Source organism: Corvus moneduloides, chromosome 25 (genome assembly GCF_009650955.1).
Source record: "Corvus moneduloides isolate bCorMon1 chromosome 25, bCorMon1.pri, whole genome shotgun sequence".
Taxonomy (NCBI): Eukaryota; Metazoa; Chordata; class Aves; order Passeriformes; family Corvidae; genus Corvus; species Corvus moneduloides.
The window spans coordinates 1,628,059-1,642,186 of record NC_045500.1 but is presented as its reverse complement, the minus strand read 5'-3'; the positions used below and the strand labels follow the sequence as shown (position 1 = coordinate 1,642,186).

Below are 14,128 nucleotides of genomic sequence, written 5' to 3'. Positions count from 1 at the left end.
CAGGGAAATTTGTGTGGAAGAGGCACAGCGTGGCACCCAGCACTTAGAATAAGAGACCTGAGAGGTTCTGCACAAAACACGGATTGTTTAACCCTTTTTGCTGGACAAATGTACATAAGAAGGGAAAGGCCAAGTGCAGGAAGCACAGGTGGGTTCAGCCCCGCTGCTGCAGCACAGCTGTGTCAGAAAAGTGGATCCTGGGATCACAGGATCCCTGCCTGCTGCCTGCTTCTGGGTCAGGCAGATCCAAGCGAGTCCCGTGAGGCTTTTCCCGTCGTTTCCACTCCAGGCTTTGGTTCTAGACAAGGGGGGAAGAGCAGGCAGTTAATTAGCTGGGCGACGGCAGACTAGGATCTGGGCTTGTGCCAGCACCGGGTAACTGGCCCAGGAGCCAGCTGTGCTGGCCCTGGGTTGCCACGGCAACGAGGATGCAGAATCCAGCTCAGTCTGTGTATTTTTTTAACCACAGTTCAGACTCTGTGTTCAGGGCCAGGAACGAAGCCCAGGCCTCTCGGCTCCTACCTGTGGGGCCGGGCTGTCTCACACAGCCTGCAAACCACTTGCCATGGGCACCAGGGGTCCCTGTGAGACCCCAAAGGAGGCATCCAGCTCCCCAAAACCCAAAGTATATGGGAGAGGGAGCAGTGCAGGCCCTGGGAACGCGGCTCTGTCTTGGAACCCAGCTCCATCTCTGCACACAGCCCCACTGTGCCCACCAGTGCCATGTGAACAGGAGAAGGGGGCAGGCATGGCATCCTTGGCATCAGCCTCCCAGGATTTAAAACTCCCAACCCCACTCCCAGCAGGATGAGCTGCCAAAAACAGGGACCCTCCCAGCCCCGCAGTTTGCCCAGAGCTTGGATTTAAGCAGCAATCTCTTGGCTTGCTGTTCCTATAGCAACTCCTGCCCACACCTTGGATCGCAGTAGCATCACATTGTGGATGCCAGAACCCCTTTCAGGATTTGTCAACCCTCACAGTGACCCCCAACTATGCCCCAAACATCTTAAGGTCTTGGCAAAGGATTTTGGGTGGTCCAGCCACATTTCCAGGCTGGGATCTGGCGGTGTGGGAGCCAAGGGAAGAGGGAAGAAGTTGCCTCTACCCAAAAAGCCTACCTAGGGCTGCACCGTTGGAGAGGGCTGTACTGCCTTCGGCCTCGGGGGTGCAAGCTTGGTGTTTGGGCTTGGTGGTCTCCAGCCCAGCCAGCAGCGTCATGAAGTCGATGACCGTATCGATGTCCTCCTTGTTGGCAGTGGCTTCCCTCAGGGCGCTGACAGCATTGAGGCGGCTGAAGGAGGTCAGCTCAGAGATGTTGGCACGGAGGAAGAGAAGGATGACGTTGAGGTCGTTGAGGGGGCAGGTGAGCATCCTGCGACTGAGCAGGTCGAAGGCAGGCAGCATCTCATAGACGGAGAGCAGCCCCTTGTCCCACTGGCAGAGCTGCAGGGCATTGTAGATGACAACGGGGATGAGGAGGACATAGACGCTGCCAACTGAGAGGCTGATGAGCTGGAACACGGAGAAGAAGACCAGCTTGCAAGGGATGAGCGGGGGGATGTGTGGCTCTGCCTGGAGCAGCCCTGTTGTGATGGAGCAGTTGAACTCATCCTGGAAGAAGATGTTAAGGTGCAGAAAGACCAGGTAGAGGCAGGTGGCAGCCAGGAACAGGAGCAGCAGCAGGTTCCGCAGGATGTAGATGAACACCAGGGCATGGGCGTGCTGCTTGCAGCTCAGGTACCGCTCCAGCAACGGGAACTCGAAATACCTCTCCCGGCGGGCCCTGGGGGTAGAGGAACACAGGGGCAGTGAGAGCCACCCCCAAACTGCACCATTTCACCCCAGTCCATCCTGGATGCAGCCGCAACACCACATGGAGGGACTCCAAGGGTCACGGTGACCTGGCCTGGCCTCACCTCTCGTACTCCTCCCAGAATCGCTCCGGCTCGGCACTGGCCTGCTGGACCTTCTTCATGTGTTGCACCAGGCGCACGGAGCGGTTGTAGGATTTATCCAGCTCGTCGATGATGAAGAGGAGGTCGGAGTGCAGGGCGGGGGCAGCGGCGTAACGCCACAGTAGGTACGGCAGGTACATCAGCACCGCCACCACCAGCAGCGAGTAGGGGAAGACCTGGGCAAAGAAGATGAACGGTCACTGAGGATGTGGAGTCGCTCTTGCCGTGGACATCCAGATGGGATGCAGGGGCACCCAGACGTGACTTTGACCCTACCTTGAGAGCCCAGAGGGACTTGGTGACGGCACGTCCCTCGACGTCGAAACCATGGTGGATGAGGGAGTCCCAGCAAGCCGTGTCGGTGTAGGCGGACTGCTTCCCCGTGAAGTTGGTGGGAGAGAAGCAGCTGATCTGGGAGCCTGGGGTGAGGAGGAGGAGGAGAGGAAACCTCAGCCATGGAGGGTGGAGGAGCATTCCACTGCCACAAGCCAATGCCTTACAGGAGAGTAATTACATCTCAGGCATTGCTTCGACTTAAAAAAAGCCTTTTTCGCGGTCATTTGGGAGCTGCTGTGTTTCTAGCAAGGACTTTTCCATCTCTTCCCAAACAGAAACCCTTTGTGTGTCGTGGTGTGTACACAGGGCAGGGAATTAGAGACTGACCAGCCAGAAGCTGGAGTAAAACCAAATCCTCAGGGACAGCAGCTGGATGTTGGCCGAGACCAGATTTAGCCTGAGGTCACAATGCACTATCAACGCATCTCTCCGTGCTGCCGGCACCCTCCTCCTCAGAAACAAGCCCGTGGCACCCAAAGGGCACAAACAGCTGTGGCTGGGCATTGACTTAGTGCTGCTCCTGGGGTTAACACAGCTGTTCCCAGGCTCTCCCATCGTAATGGAATTGTGATCCATTAAAAACCATCAATAAATACCCACGAGGCAGAACAGCTCCTAAAACAGGACTTCCAGGCTGTTCTGCTTCAGATCACGACACCATCAAGAATACGAGGGGTTTGCCACGACAACCAAACCGCCACTGGTGCTTGCCCACGACCCGAAGAACACATTGGAAAAGCCACAACTCACCAGCAGAGAACTCCCGGGCGAAAGCCAGCGAGACGAGGAAGAGGGGCAGCCCCACGGTGACAAACTTCAGCAGGCGATCGCTCGGCAGCTCCAGCCGCAAGCCCTTGGCTCGGGAACTGCTGGGATCTGGGAGCAGAGCATCAGAGAGCATGTACTCAGCAGCCGTGTGTGAGAGGGACATTTTGAAGTGAGGAAAAGGAGATGCTGATGAGGGCTGCCTGAGGTGTGACTGGCTCGAGGAGTGACTTTTGCCGGGCTGAGGTGTCCCTGCTGAGAGACTGCCCGAGCGCTGTGTCCAGTGCTGTGAACGACAGCTCAGACAGGGCGTTAAATCACCTCCTAATTACAGGGGAAGCCTTTTCACAAATAGAAACAGAAAAACCCACCCTAACAGCCGCAGCAGTGAGCTGGGAAGGCAGCTTTCCTCCCTGACAACATTCCTACAGGGCAGCATTCCTGCCCGGCCGCAGCCGCTCCTGGCTCCCCGTGGTTTTACATCCCTCTCTCATCAGCCAACAGATTCCTGGCGCTGCGGCCCGAGGGCACGGGGGTCCCAGCTATTTTCAGCAGGGAGCCAGGGTACTGGGCCCTCCCCCAACAAGAAGCCCCAGCCAGATACACGGTGGGCCCGCAGGGTACAGAAAATCCTTTCCAGCACCCAAACCAGCCAGAGGGGCCAGAGGACATCCTGCTGCCGAGCCCCAAGCTCCTGGGACAGGTCAGGAGATGCCAAATGAGGCAACTTTGAGGCAGAACATCAGCTGCAATTCCCCAGATCATCAATCCCTCCTCTTGCCTCCCTCTCAGGGCACAGGGGGAAGAATCTGACTCCAAAGAAAGCTCCCAAGAGCAAGAGATCCAAATAAATAGAAATAAGGGATGGGGTAATTGAAGGGGCAGTGGGACAGAACAGTTTCCCCCTGCAGCACAGTGCTGAGAAACCCACACCAACGCTGCTGGCAGCACGGAGCAGGGGCAGTCTCAGAGCTGCTCAGCCCAGCCAAGCCAAGGAACTCCCCATGCAGTCTCTCAGCAGAGCAAAAAAAACCCAGAGCCACTGCCAAATTGCACTTTCGATGGATTTTCCAATGAAAGGACTCTCCAAATCTGAGCTAAACAACTCTGGACAGACAAGTGACAGCTCCAAAATCAGGAAGGGGCTGCACCTAAGTCTAGTCAAACCTACACAGGGACTGAGTCCCACCTGGCCAGAGCACAGAGACACACAACACCTTCCCTCGAGGGAACTGGAGCTTTTATTGCCCGGAGACAAGTTCAAAACACAGATCAGGCAAAGCCCAACTTCCACTCATCCTTGTTTGTCTAGAGGCTCTTCAGTGTGTCCAGCTGCTTTCCTGGGCCAGAAGCACGCGTAGGCCCCCACTCTGAATCAGCACCAGCACAGAGACTGCAGGCTTCACCCCACCACCGGCTCCAAGGTGGGCACAGCTGCTGCCACGTGCTGGAGATGCGGAGATACACGGCACCGTTCCAGTCCTGCCTCGTCAGTCCTTAGGGATGTCCAGCTCTAGTTTCCTCAGGGTTTTTTGGAAGAAGAGGGGCGGCTTGCAGACAAAGTCTAAGGGCTGGCCCAGGGGCAGGTGGAGCCGGTGGGCGTGCAGGTGCAGGGGCAGGTGCCGAGCCTTGCTCTGCTCCAGCTTCAGCCTCCTCAGGGTGAGCTCAGGAAGCTTCTGCAGCAAGGATGGAAAATGTTCCCTTCAAAACTGCAGCTTTTCAGCTGAGACTTGAAATCCCCAGCCCATGAGGAGCTGGGGGACACAAGGGGCTGTATCCAGCTCCAGCTGCTCCCCAGTGCAAGACCTGCCTTACCTGGGGTGCCAGTTTGCTCCAGTGTGAGTATTTGTGATCCCCCAGGATGGGACATCCCAAGCCATAGGCCAGGTGAACCCGGATCTGGTGCTTCACCCCTGAGGAGAAAAGGGGAAGAAGAGAAAGGTGACATCCAGCTGTGCCAGGCCTCGGCACCCACCACCCTCAGTGCTGGACAATGCCACGCCAAAATCACTGGCAGCCAGCAAACAGCTTGGCAGTAAAGCATCGCCCCAGCGGGGCTTATTCCCAGAGCTTTGTTCCAAAAAGGATTCCAGTCATGTCTAGCGGTAAGTTCCCCCTTCCAGAGCTGCTGCTGACTGCACAGAGAGTGGATCCAGCCCCGGGACACCCCGGCAGGCCTCACTCACCGGTGATGGGCTGGAGCTCCAGCAGCGAGCAGGCAGAGGCGCTGGCCAGCCGGCGGTACCGAGTCACCGCGCTCTCGGCATTCCGGTTCTTGCGGATTTTCATCACCTTCCCATCCTCCAGACGCAGGCGGTAGTTGGGAGCCAGCGTCATCTGAAGGGTGGAGAGAGGGGGAGTTGGGGGACGCAGGAGGGATGCTGGGGTTGCCTGGCCAGAATGGCAGCTGAGGGAACACGGGACTCACCTTGTAGTGGGACTGGTGGCTCTGCACCTCCTTTTCCACGATGGGGATCTCCACAGTGCCCTCAACAGGGTCCGGGCCCCCCAGGACAATTGCCCTGGAAAGGGAAAGCAGAGGTCTGTGGGGTGTCACTCACAGGATGGGAACCCCCCCTGCCCCCAGCTCCTCTCTCACGACCCAGTCTCATAAAATGGTGCTGAAGGAGGAAGATAAGCAACACCCCCTACTTCCACAAAGCCCCCACACCCCAGGGATTGTCCCCTCCTTTTTCAAACCCCCTTCACAGCCCCTTCTTCACTCAAACCTTTCCTACCAGTAGATCTTCTCCACCTGACGGGTTTTGAAGAGCAGACGGATCTTCTCCGCTGCCTCCTTGCTCCGTGCCAGCACCATCACACCCGTGGTCTCCTTGTCCAAGCGGTGGCAGAGGTGGAGGGGGTCAGCTTTCATGTTCTCCAGCATCTTGGCCAAAATGGGCAGCACATCAGCAATGCAGTTCTTGATTCCGGGGCCACCTGTGTGACCCAGGGCAGCAAGGAGTCTCAACTCTCGTACTCCCCCCTAAATCACCCCAAAATGTGAGGGGAAGGCCGAGATCTGACAGTGACCAAGCCCCTGGAACCCTCCCTGGGAAGGGAAACCCCAGCACAGGAAGGACAGAGACAGAGGATCCCTGTCAGCACCAGGGAACCATTTCCATTCCCCACTCCCCCTCACCATGCACAGGCAGCCCGTAGGGTTTGTCTATCACCACAATCTCCTCATTCTGGTAGAGAGTTCTCTGCTTAAGGATCTTGGCCAGGACATTGGGGTGAACCTGCTGCAGCTGCTGGCTCAGTGCAGCGAGTTCCCGGAGCCATCGCTGCGTCGGGTCCTTGGGGATCTGAGGAGACAACAGGACACCAGCAGTGGTGGACAAACAGCTCCTGGCTTCCACACAAACTGCACTGTGACCTGCAGCAGCCTGCTCGCCTCCCATGTGCTCCTGCTCCGTGACTGAGGGACGGCGTGGAATCCAGAGGGATTGGGACAAGCTCAGTCAGTGGCCTTGGGGAACCTCATGAGGCGTAACAAGGCCGAGGGCAGGTGCTGCACCTGGGTCGGGGTAACCCCCAGGATCAATCCAGGCTGGGGATGGAGGGATGGGGAGCAGCTCTGGCAGAAGCACTTGGGGTGCTGGTGGGTGAGAGCTGGACAAGCCCTGGCCCAGAACCGCCCCTGTGCTGGGCTGAGCCCCCAGCGTGGGCAGCAGGGAGGGGGGGGATTCTGCCCCTCTGCCCCGCTCAGCTGAGACCCCACCTGCAGAGCTGCCTCCAGCTCGAGGGTCCCAGCACAGGAAGGACCTGGAGCTGCTGGAGCCAGGCCAGAGGAGGCACCAGGATGATCAGAGGGCCAGAGCCCCTGTGCTCTGGAGCCAGCTGGGAGAGCTGGGGGTGCTCACCTGGAGAGGAGAAGGATCCAGGGAGAGCTCAGAGCCCCTTGCAGGGCCTAAGGGGGCTCCAGGAGAGCTGGAGAGGGACTGGGGACAGGGGCTGGAGTGACAGGATAAGGGGGAATGGCTTCACACCGACAAAAGATAGAGTTAGATGGGATATTTGGAATAAATTCTTCCCTGTGAGGGTGGTGAGGCCCTGGCACAGGGTGCCCAGAGCAGCTGTGGCTGCCCCATCCCTGGCAGTGCCCTAGACCAGGCTGGACGGGGCTTGGAGCAACCTGGTCTGGGGGAAGGTGTCCCTGGCCATGGTAGCGGGTAGCACTGGATGTTTTTTCTCGTCCCATCCCACCCGATCCCTCTCACCCGCGAACCCCGCTCCCCATGGCCGCCCGCGCTGTGCACGCCGGGAGTTGTAGTCCGAGGGCCCTGGGCCCAGCAGCCCGCCCTCCGCTCACCTCTCGCTGTTGCTCCTCGCTCCTCCGCAGCCGCTCCGCCAGCTCCTCCGCCCGCAGAGCCGCCGTCACCCGCCCGCTCCCGCAGACACCACGCACCGCCCGGGCCAGCCCCGCGCCGCTCCGCCAACAGCGCCTCGTCGCGCCACCGGCCGCCGCCATCTTCTGCCTCCTTCTCCGCGTCCCTGTGCCGGCCAATGGCGGCGCCGCGGGTGCGGCACCACGGAGCGCCTGTCCAATGGGAAGGCGCCGCCAGCTGAGCGACAGCGGCGCTGGCCAATAGTGGCGTGCGGGGGTGTTTAAACGGCGGCGGCGGTTGGGGGGCACAACGGAGCAGCGGGAGCGGCGCGGCCGGGCCGGGCCTGAGGTACCGGGGAGCGGGGGAAGGGGGGTCCCAGCCCAGTATAGCCTCAGCCACCCCCCCAGTGCTGCCTCACTGCGCGCTGAGGGCGCTGAGCCCCCTCCCATTCCCCCCAGAACACAACACCGTTATACCGGATTTCTAGAGATTTATAAAAAATAGCACCCAAAAAAAGCTTTTTTTTTTTCAATAACAGTAATACAAAAAAAGGGTGAAGCGTCAGCTGCCCCCATGCCGAGGTGCCCCGTCACTCGGTGTCCATACAGATCCTCTTGGGCAGCTGCTCGGGGGCTCCGCTGCTGCCCCGCTTGCCCTCGGGGGGCTCCCCGGCCCAATCCCCCGGCCCCTGGGGCGGGTCGATGCGGCCCCTCCGCACGAAGTGCTCGATCCGGGCCTCCAGCCCCTCGCATCTGGGCCGGGCCAGCAGGGGCTTGTAGGTGCGGGCTTGGACCCCTTCCACGAAGCCGCTGATCTGGCTGTGGAGTGGGGGCTGCAGTTCTCCCCAGGGTACCAGGCTGCTCCCTGGACCTGTGACATCATGGAAAAAAACAGTTTAATTACCCCTTCCTTCTTTTCTTTTTTTTTAAACCAGTTAATCCCCTGTAATTCACAGAGTCCCATAATGGTTGTGTTGGAACGGACCTTAAAGCTTATCTCGTTCCACCCCCTGCCATGGGCAGGGACACCTTCCACTATCCCAGGTGGCTCCAAGCCCTGTCCAGCCTGGTTTTCAACACTTCAGGGATGGGCGCAGCAGCATGTGGAGCCAAGTCTTCCTACACCTCTGGGAAATAAATCCAGGGTCTCCTACAGATGACGGTGGCTTCAGTCAGGCAATCCTGCCATGGCAGAGCTGCGAGTGCCTCTGAGGACCCAAGCAGATGCCATGGATTCCATTAATAAAACAGGGGCAGCCACAGCTGCTCTGGGCACCCTGTGCCAGGGCCTCCCCACCCTCACAGGGAAGAATTATTCCCAATATCCTAACTAACCCTGCCCGGTCAGTGTGCATTCCAAGGTATTCCCCCCAGACTCCCTCTACCTTTTCTGGTGGCCATGGGAGCAGCATCCAGCCCTGCCAACATGTCCCGGAGCACGTGGGTTTTGACAGCGTGGCTGGCCCAGAGCTGCTGCAAGTGTGTCACGTTGAAGCCCTGCACCTCTGGGTCGTAGAGCCACTGCAGGTCTGGGAACTCGCAGTCGTACAGGACCAGGGGGAACTCAACCGCCATGCTGGGGACAAGGACAGGAGGTGGAACCTCAAAAAGGCTCAAGAACAATGGATCTGCCAAAACCAGCCCTGACCTTCACAGAATTTACTTTCTGAATAAAAAGTGACTTAGTTTTCACCAGATACCAAGGACTACAGCTATCAAAGCTTTGCTCAAGAGCAAGAAAACAGAGATCCTTGTGGATACATTCCAGTGAGGCCACTGGCAGCCTGTTCCCACGCGTTAGACTGCTTCACGTGCTGGCAGGGACACGGCCTGCCAGCGGCACTCCAGGCACAGCTGTTGCACTGAAGAGCAGCCCATTGGGTTTTCCAGACCAGTCCCTACCTGTACTGCGGTTTCCGGGGGTTCTTCTCCACGTCCAGCAGCTCGTCAATGACGTCCGGGCTCTCCATGCCCTGGCCAATGAGGAAGAGCACGGCCATCATGCAGCGGACTTGGTGGTACAGGAATGCCTGTCCCGTCACCTCGAACTGGCACAGCCGGAAGGGATCCCATGGCCCGGCTTCTCCTCCCCTGTCCACCCATGTCACTCTGGCGTTGAGGATCGTCCTCTGGAAGTTGAGCACCCCGTTGGCCACGTCCATCTTGCAGAGGTTGCGGAAGTCGTGGGTGCCCACGTAGCGCTGGGCCGCGGTGTCCATGAGGGCCACGTCCAGCTGGGCGCAGGGGAAGAAGTACCGGTAGGTCCGGCTCAGGCAGCTGAAGCGGGCGCTGAACTCTGGCTCCACGGGGGCCCAGGCCAGCACCCGGATGTCAGGTGGCAGCACCCTGTTCAGGATGTGGGTGTAGCGGAGCTCCTCCTGCTGCCCCTCACCCGTGTGGCCGTTGAGCTGCTGCCCCTCCGGCAGGCTGGAGCGGAGATCCAGGGAGATCACCTGCAGAAATGAGGAAAGCCAGGATTAGAGCGCAGATGGATGGGCGCAGCAGCATGCTGAGCCAAGTCTTCCTACACCTCTGGGAAATAAATCCAGGATCTCCTACAGATGAAGGTGGCTTCAGTCAGGCAATCCTGCCATGGCAGAGCTGCGAGTGCCTCTGAGGACCCGAGCAGATGCCATGGATTCCATTAATAAAACAGGGAAAGTTGCAGGCTGCCTACGTAGCACGGTCTCAGAATGGCTTCAGCTTTAGTCACTGGGTTAGAATGTGCTCTTTTTTTTTCCAAGCTGGAGGTGATGACTTGAAGGCAGTAACAGCCTGGCTGACTGGGAAGCCTGGTGTGGGAACAAGTTCATTCCCACCGTGGGTGCTGTGTGCTGAAGTGGCGCAAGAGAAGGCACCAAATGCCCTGATTCCGTGTAGCTCATCCTATGAAGGAGAGCAGAGCAGCCATTTGAAGCTAAACCTTTGCCAGCTTTGCTTTCTATGCTGGGATGGGAGGAAGGAGACCCAGCCCTATGGTGAAGCCGCCAGGGTTGCGCTCTCCCCAATGTCTCAGGCAGCCGGATGGCTCCATGCCCACTGAGCAGGCCAGCCTGCTTCCCTCCCTCCAGCTCCCACTCCCACACTCCCTTCCGCTGGCTGCAGCTCCCCTCAGACCCTTCTGTGCAGGAATTCAGCTGCCTGATGCTGCAGAAAGTGGGCCAGTTCCTGGGGATTTTGGGTTTTTGTAGGGCTGACAAGTTAAATCAGCTGAGAGGGCCCTGCAAAGGGCAGGGCATCACCAAGCTATTGGAGAATCTGCAGCCTAAAACACGTTTTATCCTTCCAAAACAGGGTCCTGGAAAACAACTTCAACTGATATGGGGGGAAAATGGCACTAAAAAGGCTTCAAATGTCTGAAATCACCATTCCACATGCAGGAAGCCATTGCCAGGTTCAGTTCCAGGGTTAGGAGCTGATGGCTTTTAAAGAGCAAATTCAAGCTGTGATCCCATCAGATCTCCATCCCACCCAGGAAAACCCACAGGAACTCCCATGGAGATGCTGACCTGCCCGAAGGCACTGACACCCTTGTCCGTGCGCCCACAGCGGTGGTAGTTGGATGTCTGTCTGTCGTCCACCAGCCGCGTCTTCTTCAGGGCTTCAAAGAGCTTCTCCTCGATGGTGTTGGGGGTGTTCTCCTGGCTGGCAAAGCCCTGGTAGCCCCAGCCCAGGTATGCGATGCGCAGTGCCACGTGTCTGCGGCTGTGGGCGCTGAAATCGAAGGGCCGTTGTTGGCGTTTCCTGGCTTTCCCAGGGGCTGGAGGAGCCTCTCTCCTCCCAGCACCCTCGTTGTCCTCCCGGAGCTTCTCCTGCAGCCGCTTCACCTCCACTTCCAGCTCCTGCACCCTCCTCAGGAGCTGCTCATGGTCAGTAGCTGAGCTCTCCTCAGCCATAGCTGCCACCTGTTGCTGGTGGATCCTTAGGGTCTGCAGGGAAAGAAAAAATTACGCATTTGCATTTTTATGTGGTTTTTATTAGATCTCTAGGCTTGTTCTGCAAAACAACTGTTACCAACAGAGACAGTATATATATATTGTTTGAGCCCCTTAGTGTTCCCAGGGGAGCACAGACAGGGCCACTGGGGCTTAGCTCGGGCAGCTTCATCTCGCTCAGATCTCTTTTTTTGGACTCTTCAATCACTCCTCTTCCCCCAGCTGATGGGATCTGCTCCGTCAGCAGCAGCACGTTCCCGGCGAGCCATCACGGAGCCCTTCTCACTTTCACACCTGCATCCCCGCTGCAGACAGCGTGCTGATGGCTGCCACTCATCCCACCCTACCATCTGCTCCCACTGTTCCCAGCGGCACCGGCAACACTTGTGGCTTTTCAAATCCCCCTAAAGAGATCCTAAACCTGTGCTGAGAGTGGAATCCGTGTCTGGATCCCTTTTTGTCACAGGCCTGGAGGTTTACTATCACCAGACTCATAAATGAGCATCTAAACACACTGCACTGAGCCCTTCCCTCCTCTGGAAGTAAAACACCCTCTTGGATGTCTCTCGATTAAATTATGACTAGATATTGTGGGTTTAGAAGCAGAGGTACAAGGAAAAACCATTAAATCTCTTGCCCAGTGTGTGGAACCTGCCCTGTGTTTTTTCTATCAGGACTTCATTTATCATATAATTAATTCTAGTGTACTTTTCTGGCAGGAATTTAGGGGTTGTGTTTGTCACTGTAGGGAAGAGCCTTCTGCTGGCAGCAGGAGGTTTAGCAGTGCCCTGAGGACACCCCCAACCTAAATCAACACCCCTGAATCCAAAAACTTGAGTCTTAGAGCCCTTTTGACATCTTTAGCCAGCCTGAATGTGCTGCAATAAATTAACCCTGGTTTCTTTTTCTGCAGAATCCATCCAGTTTGGTGGGAATCATGGAGAATGTGCTAGGAGCAGAGGGTGAGGAGCAGCTGGCAGATGATCTGAGCCAGCTGAGCACCTGGCAGGGAGGCAGCGAGGGGCCCTCACGTTCCCATGATGATCCCTATGCCCAGGCATCCATCGTTATTCGCGCCCTTCCTGGGGATGAGAGGGAAACCAGGAGGCTGGTGATGAAGAGGAAGGTGCTGAGACACAGACCCGATGGAAGCGTGGAGGTCTCCGATGAGTCACCGACGGACATCGAGCCAGATAACAATGCTGAGTCATCGAGCCCGCTGCATTCCAGGACTTTTTTCGATGACACCATCTCCGAAGGGGAGCTAGAGACCAGCAGTGGCTGCTTGGAGGAGTACCTGCACTATGATGATGATTGCTGGCTCCTTGAGGACAGACCCTGCTCTCTCCTCAGGGATTTTGGAAGCGACACTATATCCGAGCACCCCATTCCAGGGGGATCACCCACATCCTACATTGTTGCACAGGTTGATAAAATGAAGAGAACTGACCCAGCGGCCAAACTTAGACAATATAAAAAAGACTGGGAGAGATTCAGCTTTCCCGGGGAGGATTCCCATCAGGAGCTGCGCTGGGCCGTGCGGAGGCGGATGCTCCAGCCAGGGCCGCCGCCCCGGCCACAGAGGCGCATGGTCCCCAACAAGTACGTGGTGCCCACGCTGAAGAAGCGCGAGTCCCTGCGCTTCAACGTGCGCCGGGACCTGGCCCGCTGCCTCATCCCCCGCCGGTACACCTCCTCCTAGAGCCCCAGCCCTGCTGCTTTCTCCTCCTCAACATCCTCCATAGTCTGGAAAATCCCCCAGTGCGCTTCAGGCAGGTTAAGTTTTGCTGTGGAGGAGGTTTTCTTTACAACATCTCGGCGATATCTTTTTTCTTAATAAAGCATCTGTAAAAGTTTCTTATTGTTCTGTGGGTTCATTAGAAACACTGCAGGCAACATCCATTATTCCAGACTTAACTCTGCATCACCTAACTCTGCTCCCTTTGCCTTATTTTACTTCATCTTTAAAATAGAGGAGCTTTAGGATGGAAGCAAGGTATTATTAGCACTAGAAGTACTGTTATTACTATTATTAGCGTTAATTTTTTCCCAGATATGGGAGTGGACTGAAAAGGCTGCAGTTCTGATGCAGGAAAGGGTCCCCAAAAGCTCAGTGGGGTGGCTGGAAAAGGGGGTGAGATGATGGGAAGCATGTGACAGCTGCAGCCTGGAGTCCTGTGTCCAGCTTCCCCTGAACATGATCCCAGATGGGGGACACACAAGCTTGAGGACCCGGCTGTCACCCCACATTGCAGGGGTTCTGGCATCCCAGGGACCTTCCAGGCTCTCCAGCACCCTGTGGATCCCCATCCATCTGTGAAGGGGTCTTTGCCCCCAGAACCCTTGAAACCCTCTCCAAACCCTATGGGGTACAGCACCCCAACCCTACAGTTTCCCTGCTCCTTCAACACCCAAGGGCCCCTTCCCTCCCCTCTCAAACCCTGCCGGGGTCCCTGTCTGCAGCAGGGGCCTCTCCCTCCTCCATGGTCCTGTCCCCAGCTCCCCAGGGCTTCCCAACGCCCTATGCGGCAGGCTCTGTCTCCCAGGAACCTCCCAAAACCTCATGGGGACGAGTGTTGGCACTCTATGGAGTCCCTGTGTGCAGCAGGGGACCCTCCCCGCCCTTATGAGGTGCCTGTGCCCAGCACCCCAAGAACGCCCACCCTACCGCAAGGCTCCCGGCTCCCCCGGCTCCCCGGGCCGTCCCCGCTCCCGCCGCTGCCCGTGCCGGATGTTCCCGCCCCATCCGGCGCTCCGGCACTGTGGGACGGCTCCATGGCGGGGGCGGAGCGCGGGCTCGGCGGGCT

The 14,128-nt window shown here is 57.7% G+C and overlaps 3 protein-coding genes across 7 annotated transcripts; all 3 read right to left on the bottom strand.

Moving 5' to 3' along the window:
- Positions 1-168: 168 nt before the first annotated feature.
- PANX3 (pannexin 3) lies at positions 169-4,186 on the bottom strand. Its single transcript, XM_032133541.1, has 5 exons — positions 3,042-4,186; positions 2,232-2,374; positions 1,917-2,131; positions 1,119-1,783; positions 169-298 (listed from the first exon to the last, which is right to left on the bottom strand). The coding sequence occupies exons 1-5, from the start codon at positions 3,220-3,222 to the stop codon at positions 237-239; spliced, it is 1,266 nt and encodes a 421-aa protein (XP_031989432.1). The 5' UTR covers positions 3,223-4,186; the 3' UTR covers positions 169-236.
- A 93-nt stretch (positions 4,187-4,279) lies between these two features.
- Positions 4,280-7,546, bottom strand: RPUSD4 (RNA pseudouridine synthase D4). Its single transcript, XM_032133545.1, has 7 exons — positions 7,372-7,546; positions 6,199-6,364; positions 5,795-5,996; positions 5,485-5,578; positions 5,243-5,393; positions 4,872-4,969; positions 4,280-4,732 (listed from the first exon to the last, which is right to left on the bottom strand). Exons 1-7 carry the CDS (start codon positions 7,528-7,530, stop codon positions 4,547-4,549), a joined length of 1,056 nt encoding a protein of 351 aa, XP_031989436.1. The 5' UTR covers positions 7,531-7,546; the 3' UTR covers positions 4,280-4,546.
- A 314-nt stretch (positions 7,547-7,860) lies between these two features.
- On the bottom strand, positions 7,861-14,031 carry PUS3 (pseudouridine synthase 3). Of its 5 annotated transcripts, none has more exons than XM_032133536.1 (5): positions 13,990-14,031; positions 10,896-11,315; positions 9,289-9,839; positions 8,772-8,962; positions 7,897-8,257 (listed from the first exon to the last, which is right to left on the bottom strand). In XM_032133536.1, the coding sequence occupies exons 2-5, from the start codon at positions 11,280-11,282 to the stop codon at positions 7,977-7,979; spliced, it is 1,410 nt and encodes a 469-aa protein (XP_031989427.1). In that variant the 5' UTR covers positions 11,283-11,315; positions 13,990-14,031; the 3' UTR covers positions 7,897-7,976. The 5 variants fall into 5 exon arrangements, with proteins under 5 accessions (XP_031989426.1, XP_031989427.1, XP_031989428.1 ...); XM_032133537.1 differs by having other exon boundaries at positions 13,985-14,007; XM_032133540.1 differs by lacking the exon at positions 13,990-14,031 and adding an exon at positions 12,464-12,648.
- Positions 14,032-14,128: the final 97 nt, after the last annotated feature.

Bases quoted from the DNA above. Each gene is read 5' to 3' on its own strand.
- PANX3 (XM_032133541.1), bottom strand. From the start codon at position 3,222: ATGTCCCTCTCACACACGGCTGCTGAGTACATGCTCTCTGATGCTCTG. The intron at 2,132-2,231 runs GTAGGGTCAAAG...TTCTTTGCCCAG, and splicing joins AGTCCCTCTGGGCTCTCAAG to GTCTTCCCCTACTCGCTGCT. The intron at 1,784-1,916 runs GTGAGGCCAGGC...CTCTACCCCCAG, and splicing joins TTCTGGGAGGAGTACGAGAG to GGCCCGCCGGGAGAGGTATT.
- RPUSD4 (XM_032133545.1), bottom strand. From the start codon at position 7,530: ATGGCGGCGGCCGGTGGCGCGACGAGGCGCTGTTGGCGGAGCGGCGCG. The intron at 6,365-7,371 runs GTGAGCGGAGGG...TTGTCTCCTCAG, and splicing joins GCGAGGAGCAACAGCGAGAG to ATCCCCAAGGACCCGACGCA. The intron at 4,970-5,242 runs GTGAGTGAGGCC...TTTTCTCCTCAG, and splicing joins GGAGCTCCAGCCCATCACCG to GGGTGAAGCACCAGATCCGG.
- PUS3 (XM_032133540.1), bottom strand. From the start codon at position 12,532: ATGACTCAGCATTGTTATCTGGCTCGATGTCCGTCGGTGACTCATCGG. The intron at 8,963-9,288 runs GTAGGGACTGGT...CCTTGTCCCCAG, and splicing joins CCCCGGAAACCGCAGTACAG to CATGGCGGTTGAGTTCCCCC. The intron at 8,258-8,771 runs GTAGAGGGAGTC...ATGATGTCACAG, and splicing joins TCCCATGGCCACCAGAAAAG to GTCCAGGGAGCAGCCTGGTA.